At 46.7% G+C, this 19,347-nt stretch overlaps 1 protein-coding gene and 1 long non-coding RNA gene across 3 annotated transcripts in view; one reads left to right on the top strand and one right to left on the bottom strand.

Annotated features, from left to right (window-relative positions):
* The window catches only part of CYSTM1 (cysteine rich transmembrane module containing 1), a 100,294-nt gene that overhangs the window by 13,183 nt on the left and 67,764 nt on the right, over positions 1 to 19,347 (top strand). Inside the window, exons 2-5 of one of the 2 annotated variants that reach the window (XM_063642786.1) lie at positions 2,476 to 2,660; positions 7,609 to 7,673; positions 10,333 to 10,449; positions 15,692 to 15,914. In XM_063642786.1, coding sequence (XP_063498856.1) covers positions 2,476 to 2,660; positions 7,609 to 7,673; positions 10,333 to 10,449; positions 15,692 to 15,780 — 456 coding nt within the window. In that variant the 3' untranslated portion in view covers positions 15,781 to 15,914. Of the gene's footprint in view, positions 1 to 2,475; positions 2,661 to 7,608; positions 7,674 to 10,332; positions 10,450 to 15,691; positions 15,915 to 18,137; positions 18,263 to 19,347 lie in introns of those variants that run through there. The other variant, XM_055286029.1, reaches the window with a different exon arrangement.
* LOC129486306 (uncharacterized) lies at positions 11,623 to 18,122 on the bottom strand. The gene is made up of 2 exons (XR_010121705.1): positions 17,899 to 18,122; positions 11,623 to 12,450 (listed from the first exon to the last, which is right to left on the bottom strand). It is a non-coding gene; the product is annotated as an uncharacterized lncRNA (long non-coding RNA).

The following is a 19,347-nucleotide window of genomic DNA, read 5'->3' as shown; positions in this document are numbered from 1 at the left end:
TAATCTGACTGGGTTTTTTTGTTTCTCTTGGATAAAACAGGAAGGGCAGGGTTCCCCCACGCCCTGATCAGTGATTGAGATGCCAGCCCCGGGCCTCCCTCCTCGCACTCAGAAATGTGGTGCTCTGTCGCCACCTGGTGGACATAATAGACGATGCCGCAGCGGCCTAGCCTCCCGCGTCTGGGATAGGATCCAGAAAGCGGCAGAGAGATTCCTTCAGGCAGAGTCTAATAAGGAGGCAATAGGTTTGGGTGACTTCCTGACAGGGGGCGGGGGGTGGGAGAAGGAGTGAAAGGTGGATGGGGAACTGCTGCTTGAAAGTCAACTGACTGGAGAACGACAATGGCCCCTTTGTGACCAGGGCCTTGATCTTGATTTCCTGCCACTCTCATCTCCGGAGTGGCATCACCCGGGTCTGATTGGACGGGAGTCCGCTCCGTGACACTGGGCGGGCTCCGGGGTTGGACACTCGGCCTTGGGCTCCCCAAGGCCGGGACGCCCGGCTGACCCAATCCCCCAGGAGACCCAAGGAAGGGGGATGGGGCAAGGGGCCGACGCCTCTCAGAAGTCGTTTCCTCCTTCCTCTCTACCATCCAAGTGTGGGGGCAGACCGGGCGCGGGGGCTCACGCCTGTAATCTCAACATTTTGGGAGGCCGAGGCGGGCGAATCACTTGAGGCCAGGAGTTGGAGACAGGACTGGCCAACATGATGAAACCTCGTCTCTACTAAAAATACAAAAAAAAAAAAAAAAAATTAGCCGGGCATGGTGGCGCGTGCCTGTAATCCCAGCTACTTGGGAGGCTGAGTCAAGAGAATCGCTTGAACCCGGGAGGCAGAGGTTGCAGTGAGCCGAGATCGCGCCACTGCACTCCAGCCTGGGTGACAGAGCGAGACTCCGTCTCAAAAAAAAAAAAAAAAAACAAACCCCGTGTGTGGTGGCTCATGCCTGTAATCCCAGCTATTCGGGAGGCTGAGGCAGGAGAAGCGCTTGAACCTGGGAGGTGGAGGCTGCAGTGAGCTGGGACAGCGCTGCTGCACTCCAGCTTGGGCGACAGAGTGAGACTCCGTCTCACAAAAAAAAAAAAAAAAAAAAAAAAAAAAAAAAAAAAAAAAAAAAAAAAAAAAAAAAAAAAAAGCCAGGCGCAGTGGCTCACGCCTGTAATCCCAGCACTTTGGGAGGCCGAGGTGGGTGGATCACGAGGTCAGGAGATGAAGATCATCCTGGCTAACACGGTGAAACCCTGTCTCTACTAAAAATACAAAAAATTAGCCGAGCGAGGTGGCGGGCGCCTGTAGTCCCAGCTACTCGGGAGGCTGAGGCGGGAGAATGGCGTGAACCCAGGAGGCGGAGCTTGCAGTGAGCCGATAACGCACCACTGCACTCCAGCCTGGGCAACAGTGCAAGACTCCGTCTCAAAAAAAAAAAAAAAGTGAGGCAGGCACAGGTCTCCCTTTGAAAGGCTGTGCAGCCTCGTGGTCAAGGCCTGGGATCTGCAGTGTGTGAGGTGTGGCCCCAAATTAGTTCTGGGATCCTTGGACACAGTCTTCAGCATCACTCACTTTTTAAAAGAAATGTCACAGGCATGGTTACACATTCCCGCTGTAAAAAAAATTGCACAATACAATGAAAAGCTGAAGCTCCCCACCTTGACCACACTCACCCTTCCTCAGGTACCTACTGTTGTTAGTTTGTGTTGTTGTGTAGTTAGTGTCAATGTGTACACTGACCTCGTTCAATTGTATTTATATTCGAGTGTGTACATATGAAAATGTATAAGCTCACGCCTATAATCCCAGCACTTTGGGAGCCTGAGGCTGGCAGATCACCTGAGGTCGGGAGTTCAAGACCAGCCTGACCAACACGGAGAAACCCCATCTCTACTAAAAATACAATATTAGCCGGGCGTGGTGGCGCATGCCTGTAATACCAGCTACTCGGGAGGCTGAGGCAGGAGAATCACTTGAACCCGGGAGGTGGAGGTTACGATGAGCTGAGATTGTGCCATTGCACTCCAGCCTGGGCAACAAGAGTGCAACTCTGTCTCAAAAAAAGGAAAAGAAAATGTATAATTTGGTGTTACTTTGTGGGCCTCAGTTTTCTAATCTGAAAATTGGGATGACAAAGATAGTAAACCGTAGAGTTCCTGAGAAGGTTGCCTGAGATAATTAGTGTGCTGTGTTTAGCACTGCACTTGGCACACAGTGTCTGCTATTATTGTTGTCATCATTACCATCTTTATTGTCATTATCACTGGGCCCCAGATCTAATTCTGACGTCTGAATAGACGTCCTTCACAACCTCTACTCCCCCTTCTCCCTCCTTCCTCCTAACAGACTGATAAAAACCTGTGTTCCCTAATGCCTTTGTTTTTTGAAGAAGCTATAAAGAGCATCTGGTGTTTTCTGCATGTTCTCCCCCTTCCCTCCAGGTCCCTCACTCCATCCCCTTCTTTTCCCTCCCATATTTGACCTAGATGCAACCACTCACCCCACTGCAGAGAAAGAGAACCTTCCCATTATCAGCCAGAGAAAGACGTCTGTGGCCTGAATGGTGCTGCTGGACCCACAGTGTCTCTACACAAAGGCTGTCCCTAGGTAGGGTAGAGCTAGTGGCTGAAGGGGATGAGGAGAACTCTGAAAGAGGCCTCCTGTGGAGCAGGTAAGCATCAGAGCACCCTAGGGTGCAGCCAAGGGCAAGTCATCCCACCTTTCTGAGCCTCAGCTTCCTCACCTGTACACTGTGGCTACTAAAAATAGCTACTGCATTCAATTGCTATAAGGATGGCATAGTGCCTGAAAAGGGACCTGGCATTGAGAAAGCCCCTAACAAATAGTAGTTATTATTATATTGTAAAACAAAGTGTCATGTTTATTTAGCATTTTAAGTTTGCAAAGTAAATTACCAACATCTTTCCTTTTTCAAAAAGAAACAAAAGGAGCTAGTCTTTCCACCATGGGGAAGAAAGTTTGGTTTTGATTTATAAGTCTCAGAAGAAAGGTAGATGACTTTACCTGGGCCTCTGTGGAAGCATCCAGATGCCACTTCCTGGAGCTGTTGCTGGTCCCTCTGTATTACCTGTGTTTTGCCATATTTTAAAATTATGTATATACATAGGCACATATTTGCTGAACAATTTGCAGATAAGTTGTAGACACTTTGACACTTTACCTCTAAAACTTTAACATATACCACCTAAGAATGTATGGACACGTGATAAGCATATATTATCACACCTAAGAAAGTTGACAATAATTCCCAAATGTCATCTAATGCTCATCCATTTGCAAACTATCCCAGTTAAAAAAAAAAAAAAAAGCCTTTTATAGTTTTTTTATCCATTAGTTGTATTTCTAAACTTTTGATTTTGAAATAATTATAGATTCATAGGAAGTTGCAAAAATAATAGTCTCCTGTACCCTTCTTCCAGTGTCCCCCAGTGGTGACATCTTATTACTTAAAAGTAATTTTAGTTTTTGCCATTGAAGGTAATGGTAAAAACCGCAATTACTTTTGCACCAACCTAATATATAGCTTCAGTACAGTATCAAAACCAGGAAATTGACATTGTTGGTACATTACTATCAACTACAGACATTATTTCATTTTCACCTGCATTCATTTACGTGTGTGTGTGTGTGTGTATATCTGTGCTCTTTTATCCCATGTGTAGATTCATGTAACTACCACCACAACCAAGATAGATAACTGTTACATCACCACAGAAGAACTCACTAGTGACACTTCTTTGCATTCACATCCACTCCCACTTCATTCCTCCTTGTCCCTCTTTCTATCCCCTGGCAACCATGAATGTGTTCTCCCATCTCTGTCATTTTGTTATTTTGAGATCGTTATATGCAGGAAATTACATAGTTATCTAACACTTTTTCTTCTTCTTTTTTCCTTTTTTTTTTTTTTTTTTTTGAGACGGAGTCTTGCTCTATCGCCAGGCTGGAGTGCAGTGGTGCAATCTTGGCTCACTGCAACCCCCGCCTCCCGGGTTCAAGCGATTCTCCTGCCTCAGCCTCCCGAGTAGCTGGGATTACAGGTGCGCACCACCATGCCCAGCTATTTTTTGTATTTGTAGTAGAGATGGGGTTTCACCATGTTGGCCAGGATGGTCTCAATCTCTTGACCTTGTGATCCGCCTGCCTCGGTCTGTATCTAACATTTTTATATTGAATTTTTCCACCAAGAATAACACCCTCAAGGTCCCTTGAAGTTGTTGCACACATTACCAATAGTTCCTTCTTTTTATATGGCTGTACCACAGTTTATACATTTACCAGTTGAAACACATTTGAATTGTTTCCAGTTGTTGGACAATTATAAAGTCACCATAAACATTTGTGTACAGGTTTTTGTGTGAACAGAAGTATCATTTCACTGTGGGAAAATACCTACAAGTGGGATTGCTGGGTTGTATGGTAAGGGCATATTTATGAGAAATAGCCAAACTCTTGCAAATTGACTGTACAAATTTTGCATTCCCACCAGCAGTGTGAAAGCTGCAGTTTCTCTGCATCCCTGCCAGCACTGGATATTACCGCTTTTGTTTTTGTGTTTAGGATTTTAGCCCTGCCCCCCTATAGGTATGTAATGGTACCCCACATAATTTTTTTTTTTTGGCAGCATTTCACTCTGTCGCACAGGCTGGAGTGCAGTGGCGCAATCTTGGCTCACTGCAACCTCCACCTCCTGGGTTCAGGCGATTCTCCTGCCTCAGCCTCTTAAATAGCTGGGACTACAGGTGTGTGCCACCATGCCTGGCTAATTTTTGTATTTTTAGTAGACTGGGTTTTACCATGTTGGCCAGGCCGGTCTCACCCACATGACTTTTAAAACATAAATAAGACCAAGTCATAACCCTCTTTTTTTTTTTTTTTTTTTTTTTTTGAGACAGGGTTTTGCTCTGTTGCCCAGGCTGGAGTGCAGTGGTGTGATCATAGCTCACTGCAGCCTCAACCTCCTGGGCTCAAGTAATCCTCCCGCCTCAGCCTCTCAGCCTCACAAGTAGCTGGGACTACAGGTGCACACTGCCACACCCAGCTAATTTTGGGGTTTTGGGCTTGTATTTTTTTAAAGATGGGGTTTCACCATGCTGCCCAGGTGTGTCTCAATCTCCTGAGCTCATGCAATTTGCCCACCTCAGCCTCTCAAAGTGCTGGGACTACAGGCATGAGCCACTGTGCCCAGCCTATAATCTTTCCTAAATACTTTGAGTGGCTTTCCATCACACTCAGAATAAAATTCAAACTCAGAGGGCCTGCCAGGCTGCCTCTCCCGATCTCTTATGCCTCTGCCCCTCACTCTGCTCCAGCCACAGTGACTTCCTTGTTTCTCTAATGCCCTAAGCTTGTTCCTCCCTCAAGCCTTTCACCTGCGGTTCCCTCCACCTGGAATGTTCTTGCCCTGGGTATACACATGGCTCATTTCCTCATTTGGTTCTGTCTAATGTCAGCTCCTCAGAGGCCTTCCCTGGTGGTCAAAATGAGCCCCATCCCTGTGCTCACCCTCGGTTCCCTTATCCTGTTTTATTTTCTTCATAGCACTTATCTCTCCTTGATATAATATTATATCAATTGTTGACTTGCGTCCTGTCTGTCTCCCTATAAGGACAAGGCTTGGCTTTTTGATGACTATCTCCAGTGCTTAACACAGTGCTTGGCATACAGGAGGCAATAATATTTGTGGAATGAATGTGTATGGGAAACCTCTTGTAACCCTCCTGTCATCCTTTTGACCCACCTTTTACTCGGCCATCACTGTGGCAACCAGCTTGGAGCAGGTAAACGCACCAAGGCTCAGCTGCTCCACACGGCTCTGCTCTTGGCTTCTGCTGGGGCTTTTCTCTGGACTCCAGTACTGCAAACTGGACGTCTGAGGACGTTAACCCCTTGGGAGTAACCTTAGGCCCTTGACGGCTGGGGTTGGTGGCTATGTGCTTTCTTCTTTGACACTCAGTGGACAACTAGGAGGTGCACTCTACACTGCTCCTCATTACATCCCAGCTGGGTCAAGCCCCAGCTGCCCACAGTGGTGACCAGCTCTATAACACACCATGGCACTGGCTTTCCCTTGTTCCTACTTCATTCTCCCCAGTCCCCTATTCCTGCTCCCTGGGATCATGTCCTGAATTAACTTGCAAGCATGCTCTTTCTCTGCTTTCTCTACCTGTAAGGAGGTAGCAGGGATAGAGAAGAGCCCAGGTTACATTAGAACAATATATGAAACTTACAGACTAGTAGGAGAGACCAATACAACAAAATTTAAATAACTACAGGTAAAGAGATGGACTTTTCAACAGATGGTGTTGGAATAACTGAATATCCATATGGAATGCAATGCATCTCAATCCTTACTTCATACCATACTCAAAATAAATCAAAGAACTATTAAAAAAAAAAAACCATAAAACTTCTGGAAGAAAGAAATTCTGCCAGGCGCCGTGGCTCACGCCTGTAATCCCAGCACTTTGGGAGGCTGAGGTGGGTGGATCACGAGGTCAGCAGTTCGAGACCAGCATGACCAACGTGGTGAAACCCCGTCTCTACTAAAAATACAAAAACAATTAGCTGGGCATGGTGGCGGGCGCCTGTAATCCCAGTGACCTGGGAGGCTGAGGCAGGAGAATTGCTTGAAACCGGAAGGCGGAGGTTGCAGTGAGCCGAGATTGTGCCACTGCACTCTAGCCTGGGCAATAAGAGCAAAACTCCATCTCAAAAAAAAAAAAAAAAAAAAAAGAAAGAAAGAAAGAAGAAATTCTTCATGACCGTGGGGTAGGCAGAGATCATAGAAAGAACTTACTATAAAAGGAGGAAAAAGACAGCATTAAAAAGATAAATAGGTAAGTCATACACTAGGAGAAGGTTTTGTAATACATATTTTTGACAAAAGATTTCTATCTGGAACATATAAAGAAATCTTATAACTCAATAATAAGACCTCAACCAAAATAAAATATGGGCAAAAAAAATTTAACAAATACCTCAAAAAGAAGATATACAAACATCCAATAAACACACATGAAAAGTTGCTCAACATTATTAGCCATTAGGGAAATGTAAATTAAAATCACAATGAGATAACATCACACACTCATTGGAATGGCTAAACTTTAAGAGAATTGGTAATAACGTGTTGGTGACGATGTGGAACAACTGGAACTCTCATATATTGCTGGCAGGAGTGTGAACTGGAACAATCACTTGGAAAAAAGTTTGGTGGTGTCTTATAAAGTTAAACATATACTTACCAATGCCCAGCAATCTCCATTATAGGTATGGTTTGGATGTGATTTGTCTGTGTCAAAACTCATGTTGAAGTTTGCTTGCCAGTTCTGTCCACTGGGGAGGTAGGGCCTAGTGGGAGGTGCTTGGATCATAGGGGTGAATCCCTTATGAATAGGTTGGTGCTGTTGTCCTAGTAGAGTGTTTTGTTGTTGTTGTTGTTGTTGTTGTTGTTCTCAAGAGACTGGATCAATTCTCAAGGAATGTATTAGTTCCTGAGCAAGGGGTTGTAATAAAGCAAGGTTTCTCCTCCTGTTTGATCTCTCTTTGCATACGTCTGCTTCCCCTTTAACCTTTTCTGCCATGTTTTGACCCAGCACAAAAGCCCTCGCCAGAAGCCGAGTGGATGCCACGCCACTTGAACTTCCCAGTCTGCAGAACTGTGAGCTACACCTTTTTATAAATTACCCATCTCACGTATTCTGTTACAACACCACCAAATGGACTAAGACAAGTATTTATCCAAAGGAAATAAAAATGTATGTCTGCACAAAGATTAGTACATGAAAAATGTCAGAGCAGCTTTATTCATAATAGCCGAAAACTGGAAATAGCCCAAGTATCCAACAACAGGTGAACAGATAAATTGTGGTATATTCATACAACGGCTTACTACTCAGTAATAAAAAGGAACAAAGTAGTGATAAGTGCTACAACATGAATAAACTCGAAAACTTTATACTGAGTGAAAGATGCCAGATAGAAGCATACATAGCATATTATTACATTTAAATGAAGTTCTAGAACAAACAAAACTATTTTGATTGGCTGGCCTTGAAAAGGTGGCATTTGAGCAAGATCTGGATGTCAAGAGGGAGCCAGCTATGGCAAGATTGAGGGGGAGCATTCCAGGCAAACAGCACTACAGGAACAGGATCAGGAAAGAGCTTGTTGAGCTTGGGAACAGTGAGCAGGCCACAGTGACTGGGTGAAGTAGGTGGGGCAGAGAATGGTGGGGGACAGGGTGGAGAGGTGGATGGGAGCCAGATCATGCCGAGCCTTATCAGCCCTGATAAAGTTTTGGAATTTGATATGAATAAAATGCAAATCCCTCATAGTTTCATGGGGCGGAAACACATAAGCAAATAAAGGTAATTCAGGGTCATGGGTGATATACTTGGGGAGTGTACAGGGAAAGAGGAGTAGTAGGCAGTTTTACCTAGGGACATCTGAGAAGGCTTCCCAGAGGAGGTGACATTTCGGCTGAGACTGGAAGAGTAGTAGAAGAGGGGAAAGGGCATTCTGGTGGAGGGTACTGTGCCTACAGAAGCTCAGAGACATGCAGCCTCAGGGAACATTCAGAGACCTCAGTATAATATAAGCCTAGTTGGAGTGTTCCCATCTAGGAGAGGGAGTGGCAGGAGATCTGAGGCTGAAGAGAGAGGCTTTGAATGCTTTGTCAGACTTGATCCTGCAGGGAATGGGAAACCCCTGCAGAATTTATAGTCAGGAAGTATCAGGGCCAGGTTGACACTTCAGATGAAGACCTCCAGATTGGCAGGCAGAGAGCAAGGCCACTGGTTCTAGTGTGAGATAATGGGGGACTGGGCCTGGGACTGAGCAGGGGTAGGCGGGGCAGGGAGTGGAGCCAAACTCTGCTAAGCAGTGACTGGGACTCTCCCGATTGAGGCAAAGCTCTCCAGAGCTTGAGGCCCCAGAGGGCCATAAATACTAACTTTCATGTGCATCTGCTCCCTTGGAGGGCTTGTCACACCTGAAGTCTCCTAGACCCTGGCTCCCAGGGATTCAGAAGCGATAGGTCTAGGATGAAGCCCAGGAATCTGCATACATAAAAAGTGACACTCTCCACTCTGAAGCGGGTGGACTCCATACCTTCCAGGCTGGGGAGGAGAGAGGGCAGGACAAGCACAATCTCATCTGGACTGTGGCTGAAGCAGCTCAGAGAATCGAAGGTAGCATCTAAAATAAGGACCTAGATGCACTGGGAGCAAAGGTAGTGTGTGTCTCCATTGCTGCAGCTAAAGAATTGCAGTAGACTGGCCCTGGTCATCATACAGAAAAATGACTCCTGACCACCAGTCCAAGGAGCCACAGAAATAAGCCATGGGGCCATGATTGGAACATAGATCTGCCTTTTAACCTGTACCTTCTCCTAGGGTGCAGACAGGGAGGCAGGAAGGGGATTACTGGAGGCTGCAGTAAACTAGAGAACAAGCTCTGTGCAAAGGAAGCCTCTCTTACCATTCAGCATCTCAACGAATTAACCCTCACAACAGCTCTATGTGGTTGATCCTATTATTATTCCCGTTTTATAGATGGGGAAACTGAGACTCAAAAAGGTTGAGTAAGTAGTGCTGGGTCCCAAGGTGAGGACACAGGGGAACCATGGCTGGAACACAGGCCTCTGGACACTCTGAATCATAGCATTGCCCTGTGTCCCCTTCAGTGGGAAAAGTCACTTCATTTCTTAATCTTAAACGATCTTCCAAGCAAGAGGAGGGGAGAGGAGGAGTATAAGCTTTCTTTGTCCCATCTTTTTCAGAAGTTATCTAAGTCCTTCCTGTGTCTTCCAAAGATACAGTACCAGGACCTAGAAAGACTGAGATTTAGAGCCTCATGCTGCAAACTCAATTGTAGGGTCCTAGCCAGGAGTACTTGCCTGGATCTTCTAAGAATCTCACAACAGTGCCACATGCCTCAGCTTTATCCAAGCAACAGAAGGAGGTGGTGGAGGTGGTGGTGGCAGCAGCAGCAGCAGCAGCAGCAGCGGCAGCAAATCTGTCCCCAGTGCACTACAGTACTGTTTTGCTATGATGAAATACACATAGCATATGGCTATAAAGTTACTATCTTGAGAGTGGATAGAAATGGGATTTTTCATGTGCCAGATTTCACTTCCCTTTCTGAAACAATTCTTGTAGTAAACAGAGGTTTTCTGATCTTGCTAAGATCAAGAGGATGGGAATTCCTTTACACTTTTAAAGTAAGACCATTGTCTTGTAGAGTTTCAGTCTGTTGATAGTGCAAATGTTTTTTAAACATGGATGCTATTCTGTGTTCCTCCCTCTTTCCTTCCAAAGGCTACAACACGAAGAGGAGCTGCCAACACCAGATGACCAACTCCTTTCCAGTTACGGACCATCCCGGTGATGAGACCTCCATATGTTGTCTGATGGCCGCAGTTCCTTGGCAAACGGGTAGGGAAAAGGAAAGTTTTGTTGAGTGTGGGAGGCCATAGGGTGGAGGAGGCCAGGAAGGACCAGAAAGCACACAGAATGTGACTTTAAGGAGGAGAATTATTTTGAACCATGTCTTGTGTGCTGACAACATAATGATCATTATTAGGGCCTCAGATGTAACATGAAGCCCGCCCTGAAGTTAAATTTTCCTTTTCAGAGAAGCGTGGCCTGTCAGCCCAGCATCAGATGGTTCCATGCCGACTTCCTCCATGGCTGGGGGTTGGAGTGCCCCAGCTGCTGCCTCCCTGGTAGCTTTCATTAAAGGACTTTGCTTTTTTGGTAAATAAGGGCCCCATTTTTCTACCTTAGTCTTTGAAAATTAACCTGAGAAACACTTATTGTAAGTACCACAGATGTATTTGCAGTTTTCTACACACATTTAGTTTCTGGAGTTTTTTGGGTTTTTTTTGTTTGTTTGTTTGTTTTTTGAGATAGAGTTGCCCAGGCTGGAGTGCAGTGGCATGATCTTGGCTTGAATCACTTGAATCTTGGCAGCCTCCACCTCCCAGGTTCAAGTGATTCTCCTGCCTCAGCCTCCCGAGTAGCTGGCATTACAGTTGTGTACCACCACGTCCAGCTAATTTTTTGTATTTTCAGTAGAGATGGGGTTTCACCATGGTGGCCAGGCTGGTCTTGAACTCCTGACCTCAAATGATCGACTGCCTTGAACTCCCAAAGTGCTGGGATTACAGGCATGAGCCACTGTGCTCGGCTGGCCAACTAGTTTCAAGGTTGCTATCTGGAATCCTACCTCCTCAGTCACCCTCCTGGTCACAGCACGACCTCTAACAGAGGGGCAGATCTGTGGCCTTAGTTGTGCCCAGACAAATTTGGTTTGGCTTTCATGGTATTTTGAAATTGGTTTTCAAGTCAAAATCCTGTTTGCTGGCTTCTCTTGAAAAATCAGAAAACTTGGCCACACTGAGTTATATTCCTGAGTGTCAAGTGGCTGGATCTGAATGAGTAGTGCTCCCTTTGCACACAGCATGTTATCTGATATGCCTCAGTCCCTCCCACTTCCCACCATCCCCTGCATCCACACCCCAAGAGAAAATACGAGCTAAAAGGCAGATATAGATATAGGTGTTCCGGTCTTGACCCTACCACTCATTTCCTGTGGCTCCTTGAACAGGTGTCTACATCTCTTAGGAAGAAGAGAATAATGAGATGATGTATGCAGAGCACTGGCAGAAAGCCTAGCATAGAGGAATCTGAGGATTCGCCATGCATGCTTCCTGGTATACAGTACTAGTTCTTGTCAATGGCACAGAGACTTGAAGACTGTATATAAATGGACACATCTACTATAATGTAAGCTTCATATACACAAGGACTTTAAAAAATCTGTTTTGCTTATTTCTACATCCCCAGGGCCTAGTGCAGTCCCTGGCACATGGTAGGCCGTAGGCCCTCAGTAAATGTGTTGAATGAATATGTGGATTTAATATTTCCCTGACTTCTTATTTTCTTATGTCATGTGCTAAGTCATCAGTCCATTTTAAAAATATAAATGCAAATAGACTTAGAGGCTGATTATTTCTAATTTATATGTGTTGAATTTATTTTCTTAATTACTGAAAAGATTAAAAAGCAGGAGGATGCTTCATAGTTGACAGAACTTCATTGCCATAGTCATTTGACTCACAGCCTGGGAGAGAAATGTATTCTTCTTCTAGGTTGATTTTCTAAGATCACTATCAGAAGGCCAGGCTACTTCAGGAATCAGTGCTTCAAGTCAAAATTAAAAACACATGCATTTATGTGCTACCTCTTGAGAACACAAGTTGCTGTACAAACACATTTAAAGCATTAAGTGCTCCCTGATGCCCTTTCCTCAGAAGTAGTACTTCCAGAAAGAAGAGTGCATTTAGGTAAAACCAATGGCAGGTTCTATGCGATGATGTCAACACGGCTCAACCTCTGAGTGCCAGAATTTGCTTCTCATTAGATACAACTTTTCTGAAAATACAAGAGAAGGTAAGTTGATTTCCAAGTGAATTCAAGCCTAGTGGAGTATTATATTACAGAAGCTTTCAATAGGAGGAGCTTTCAGGAGGCTTGTGGTTTCAGTATTGGTAGCCTGTAGGGGTCAGTTGTGTTTTTTGTTTGCTCAGCATCCATTCCTCCTACTTCTGCTAACTAAACTTGAATTTTCCTTGGGAAGCCATTCTTCCACACTTTCAACTGTGGGATTTGGGGGAGGCTGAGTTCACCCCCAGCTCCAGAAGAGAACATGGAACCATGGCTGGTTACATCCCCTGGCCACGGCCACACATTCAAGAGAAAAGCAAGTTACCCAACTAAGCTCCTGACCGGGCGCGGTAACTCACGCCTGTAATCCCACCACTTTGGGAGGCCAAGACAGGTGGATCACTTGAGGTCGGGAGTTCAAGTCTAGCCTGGCTAACATGGTGAAACCCTGTCTTTACTAAAAATACAAAAAAATTAGCCGGGCGTGGTGGGGTACACCTGTAATCCCAGCTACTTGGGAGGCTGAGGCAGGAGAATTGCTTGAACCCAGGAGGCAGAGGTTGTAGTGAGCCAATATCATGCCACTGCACTCCAGCCTGCGTTACAGAACGAGACTCTGCCTCAAATAAATAAACAAATAAATAAATAAAAACTTAGAAAATAAAAACTAAGCTCCATTCTAGAGCTTTTCTTAGTATTATTAGGAAAGAGAAAGCCTTTTGTCTGCTGAGACTTTTCACTGTGAGAATGAAATTCTGACACCATCAGAGGGATTATCTGAGAATGAAGACATGCAAAGAAAAGAGCTGAGAAAGAGAGAAAGAGGAGAGAATCCTGTGACAGTATTTGAATGCCTGGATCCAGCTATACCTGAAAATCAGATTCATCCCTGGATTTTTGGCTTCATGAGCCAATACATTATCTCTCCCTCTTTCTTTAAGCTGATTTGAATAGTGCTTCAGCACTTGCAGTGGAGAAATTCCTGACAAGCAAATTGGAATTTGAAAACATAGATCAGAAAAAGAAGAGCCAGAAGGGCTGGGTGCAGTGGCTCATGCCTGTAATCCCAGCACTTTGAGAGGTTGAGGTGGGTAGATCACTTGAGCTCAGGAGTTCAAGACCAGCCTGGGCAACATGGTGAAACCTGTCTCTACAAAAAAACAAAACAAAACAAAACAAAAAACACACACACACACAAATTAGCTGGGTGCGGTGGTGTGCACCTGTAGTCCCAGCTACTCGGGGGAGGAGAAATTGAAATGAACCAGAGGCCAAGTCTCAGTGAACTTCTCCAGTGCTTTAAACCTCTCTATACTTGACTGAGGGAGAATTCTGATAGTATTTGCGATTGAGCCTGGGAGCTCCACAGTTATATTGTTCAATTGGTGCAGACTTTCATTCAGTAGAGTTACTGAGGGCCTGTGCATGCCATGTGCCAGCAAGTGGACAGGCTTTCTCATTTTCAGGAGGGGTTGCTTCTAGACCCTGGTCAGCCCTTCTTTACCCTTTGGGACTACACCATTGCCTTCTGACCCAGCCTGAATACTGCTGCCAAGTGATTCTTCCCAAACACTGCATTCCATTCTCATTTCCCACTTCAAGGAACTTCAGTGGTTCCCTAAGTTTTCATATTGAATCTATTCTCATCTGCTCAGTCCTTAATAAAACTAATACTAATAATAAAAATTGAGTTTAAGGCACTTACAATGGGCCAGGCATCATGCTTACATTTCATAGGTTGCTCAGTTCATCTTCAAAATGACACTATAAAGCGGATATCAATCTTATTCCTATATTTTTTGGACGAGGAAACCAATGCACAGAAAGATTAATTAACTCACTTAAAGTCACGTGGTCAATATGTGGTGATGGAGTCCAAATGCAATCCTGTCCCTCTGGATCCAGACTGCATGCTCCTCCCAGAAGATTGTACTGTCTCAAAAGCTCTCCCACAGTCTGCTCCATCTCTATCTTATTTCCCACAACTCCCCAGTTTCCACAGCTCAGTTAGGCTGGTCTTACAGCTATGCCCACCATTATCTAATTTCATTGTCTTTGCTTTTTTTGTTTAATCATGCATCCATTCATTCAACAAAGCATGGCTAATCTTACACTATGCTGATAATTTCATTATTTTCTTTGCTCATTCATTCATTCATTCATTCATCTAGCCAGTAAATATTTACTGAGCCCCTGCCCCAGGTGCTCAGATCACTGCCCTGACCCAGAATGCTCTCTTCACCTACCACCTCTCCAAATCTTATCTTTTTTTTGTTTTTGTTTTTCTGTGACAGAGTCTCACTCTGTTGCCCAGGCTGGAGTGCAGTGGCACAATCTTGGCTCACGGCAACCTCTGCCTCCTGGGTTCAGGCGATTCTTCTGCCTCAGCCTCCTGAGCAGCTGGGATTACAGGCATGTGCCATGACGCCTGGCTACTTTTTGTACTTTTAGTAGAGATGGGGTTTCACCATGTTGGCTAGGCTGGTCTCGAACTCCTGACCTCAAGTGTTCCACCCGCCTCGGCCTCCCAAAGTGCTGGGATTACAGGCGTGAGCCACCATGCCTGGCCAATCCTATCTTTCAAGGCTCTGCTCCAGACCCTTCCTTCCATGTATCCCACCTTAGCCAATGCAGCTGGCATGGCCCCTCTTTCCATGAACGCTGCAGGCATGGAAGGACATGACATAGTTTAGCATTCAATTTCACAGCAGCCTGGCAAGGTCTCACACTGTCTTATCTTCCCATCAGAAATCGGATGCCTGACCAAGCCAGGGCACATGCTCCTTCTGTATCCATCAGTCTTGAGTGTACATTAGGCATCCAAGAAACATTCTTTCATCCAATTGTTCAGAGAACAAATGTGGTCTAATAAAAATACAATGGTTTAAAAAATGGCCCTTTAAAAAATATTATGAATCTGGGTTCTCTTTCTTTGCCCTGGAATTCACCTAAAGTTTATGATAGTCTTGTGAGGTAGGTATTATTATCTCTATTTTACAGATAAGGCAGAGACTCAAAGAAGGTGAGTAACTTGGCCAAGTTCACAAAATGGATAAATCTCAGAACACATGCTGCCAACGACTGCACCACGTTGCCTTCACAGTCCTTGGACAGTTCTCCCGAATGAACAAATATTGAAAATTTATTGTAACTTCTGTGACTAATGGACTTTCACAGCAAATATGCTTGGCCAGGACCTTGTACCCTGACATTTTTCTTTTATTTCCAGGAATGGAAACCCACACTGCTGTTGTGAAGAAACCTGATGAAACTCTAGCAACTTCTACATCTGGCCTGCTGCTTAGTCCTGAGACCTGAGGTCAAAATCATAGAAAAGAGCCATGTGAGATGCATTCCCTGGCCTCATCTCTGTTCTTGGATGCTGTCAGCAACACTCCCTGAGTTTTTACCCACATAATAACACTTTCCTCAGCATGGATGTGGAGGTGGGGGTGAGGAATGTTCTATTTTTCCTTCAATGGTTACGCCCTCACTCTACCAACTCAGTAAAAGCGGAGTGGTCAGGGACCTTACTGAGAATGTGTCCTAGCATCTTTTCTTCCCCAGCACAGCCTCCATATGACCCAGCTGCCATGAGAAGCTTGCCTGCCTTCTAAGGGAATTACTCCTGCCTTCCACTCCATCCTCACCTTGCCCTGCCCAGATTAGAGGCACAGAGGCATGTACCACAGGCCTGAAAAACCGTCCAGCCAAAAAGCCTGACTGTCTTGATGAGTCCTATCAGGGTGTAGTTATGGACGTGCCTGTTTCTGCTCTTCCCTCTGCATTAGTGCTCTGCAAAGGGTGGCTCTTACCCTCAGATGGTCCAAAGATAGTTTGGGGTGTGCATGGATGACCTTCACTCTTCAGAGGCGAACAGACAATGGTGCTCTTCTCCAACAGCCTCTGAAGGACACCACCTACTACCTGGTTCTGAGATGTTTGCTGCCCCAGAGTCTCCCACCTGCTTCTTCCTCCCCCTCAGTCCTCCCTTTTATAGCCTCTCAGCCTCCCTTCTCTTAATGCTCTTAGCACCCTTTCCTGGGTCTCTATTTACCCTGCCCTCCCTTCCAGCAACCCCTTCCCAAACCACTGCGTACTTCTACTCTCTTTCCAATCCCTCCTCCCTTCCCAGCACTTTTGCCCTCCATTGAATCCCTCAAGCCTCATTCTGGCCCAACTTCTCCCCTCACCCTCTATCCCTGCCCTCCTCAGATCTGCCAAACACCTCAGGCCTGGCTGCCTCTGTCCTGTTCCTACCAACCTCCTGACCATGCTTCTGTGCTCCTTGGGACCTGGGCTCACATTTTCAATCTCTTCTCTCCTATTAGTACAGCTCTGTCTAGAGCCATGATTCTTCTCTACCTTTCACAGCTGTCTTCTTTCCCACTTATATGAGTTTCTTTTTTTAAGTATGAAAATAAAAAAGTGCCACTTAAACACAATGATTAAGTCATAATAAACAGTACAAGTTGTACTTGAATGTGAGACATACCACCCATACACGTTTGATCTTCAAGGACCACATCTCAATCTGCCCATGGCCCACTGCCTGACACTAAAAGATGCTCACGAGAAGTTGACTATAAACTAACTTCTTGGTCTAAGATCCTACACTCTGAGAGGGAAGGTTTCAATACATACGAAACCTACTTGGCAGTGCAGGGATGAAGACAGTAAAACTGAAATGAAAGTCAGCAAGTAGTGAAGGTGTGAAATAGGCAGTGACTCTCACACTGAGACCTCCAGGGGATGTTGTCATTTCGAAGCTGATGGTCTATCTGGGAAGCCTAGAGAGTAACAAAAGTTGTAGGCATATAATTATATTAGAGTGGTGCAAAAGTAATTGCTGTTTTTGCCATTTTAAAAAAAATGGCCATTAAAAAAAAAAAGAGGCTACAATTAAAAAACCATAATTACTTTTGCACCAACCTAACAGCAAGCAAGGGGAGGAATCTGGAGAGAAAATCAATTTCTAAAATGAAAAATAAAAATTTTTTTGCAAGTAGGACTTGCAAGCTCGTTCTAGACCTTGCTCTGGGAGCTTTTCGGTAACGTCTCTTCCTGTTGGAATAGAAGAAGAAAACCTTCAGGACAGAAGGTTCTGTCCCCCTTCCCCCTCCTGATGTGAATGAAGTCTCATTACACTCTATAAAGTACTGGCGGGACTACTTGTTGCAAGGTTTATGGGGAAAAGTAGCCAGAGAGCAATCCAGTTATCAGCCTCAGCCCCATTCCTCTCAGGTACAGCTCGGGAAGTAAGCCCCCAAACCTAGTTGGGTCTGGACCAACAAGACACGAGGAGGTAGCAGCCCACAGCCGACCCCTCATGCCACGCACTGAGCAGGGTCCCGCATGGACGCTGATCTTGCCTCCCAAGGCGCCTGAACTAGTGGAGTTGGGGTATCGGGTGGAATCTCGGAGAACCAATCCAACCTGAGGGGGACGCCTGTGGGAGTCCCAAGTATCCAGCGCAGCTGGGAGGCCCACGTTGGGAAGTCAGAGGCCGATCTCCAGTCCCTACGGCGCCGACTGCAACAGAGCGCTTCCGGCGGCGCTTGGAGGCCGAGCAGTTGGGGGCGGGGCTCGTGCTGTGACGCCAGCCTCGCCTCGCCCCGCCCTGCGCGCGTTGCCAGGGTGATCAGGTGACTCCCGGTGCGCGGCGCTGGGGGCGGTCGTGACGTCAGACGCCCGGCTGCTCCTCATTTGCTCTGACAGGTGCGGCAAGTCTACTGCGGGCTGGTCCGGGCTCCTTAGGTCCAGACCCGATCGTTATCCAGTCGGTTCGTGGAGAGGAGAGGTGAGGTGCGGCAGACCTGGCCCGACCCAGCTGGGACCAGGGCGGGGATCAGGCGCGGACAGGGCGCGTCCCGGGATGTGCGCGTCCCCGGGCTCCCCGGGGAGCGCCCTGAGACCTGCCGGGCACCCGGGCTAGCCGGGCTCAGGCAGGGGTTCGCGCAGCCCCTGGGGAGGGGCAGGGAGGCAGGGAAGCGGCTGCCGCCAGCTGGATCCCTCCCGGCGCCCCGCGGCTACTCTGGGGCTTCTGGTCGCCGCGCCAGGCGTCCCGGCGGTGGACTCACAGAGTCTCCGCGTCGCTGCGGTTCTCGTCTCACAAGGAGTCGGCGGGCTCGGAGCGGGGCTCGCCACACCCCGTCCCGGGGGACGTCCGCGGGAGGCTTCTGGATTTCCTCGCCTTGGGCTGCGATTTCTGAGGCGCTGCTCTGCGTATTCCGAGCTGGGCCAGCCGGGGGCAGGGGGCAGGGGGCAGGTCGCGAGTCCCGCGGGTGGGAGCGGAGTGGAAGTAACTAGTGACTGGAAGTAACTAGGGAATGCGAAGCTGGCGCTCGGAGGCCGGGGTGTTCAGAGAAGGCGTTGCGGGGGAAAGGAATCCGGCTGCTGTTGAGAGCCGTGGATTGGGATCTGAGCGGACCTGTTGGAGGAAGTGAAATCTGAGCGGGATTCTGACGGGTGGAAACTAATCTCCCGGTAGCAGTGGAGGTTGCAGGGGGGAGAGAAGGAGGGGAGGACCCCTGGGGAAGGAGACCATGAGGAAAAACGATTTGGGGACTGACTGGACCGTCTGCTGGGCTGTTTTTGGGGAAAAAAAGTTTGGAGAATTAGGTTAGGGAGGATTAGGAAAGAACCCTTGAGTGCCCACCTGAGAGGCACTGTGTGCTGTGGGGAGCCATTGAAACGTTGGCTAGATTGGGGTAGGGGGAACACTGAGGAAGTTGGTGTGAGGGGAACACTGAGGAAACTGGTGTGACATTCCGGCAAAAAGGTGACAACACTCTTCTCCGATGGGATTCCTCAAACCCTGCTTATGAAATACTTGTAACTGACAAGGGTAGGGGCTCAGGCAGCCAGGTGCCTTTTCCAGCCGTT

This window comes from Symphalangus syndactylus, chromosome 7, assembly GCF_028878055.3.
Source record: "Symphalangus syndactylus isolate Jambi chromosome 7, NHGRI_mSymSyn1-v2.1_pri, whole genome shotgun sequence".
Classification (NCBI taxonomy): Eukaryota; Metazoa; Chordata; class Mammalia; order Primates; family Hylobatidae; genus Symphalangus; species Symphalangus syndactylus.
This window is presented reverse-complemented; position numbering and strand designations above follow the sequence as displayed.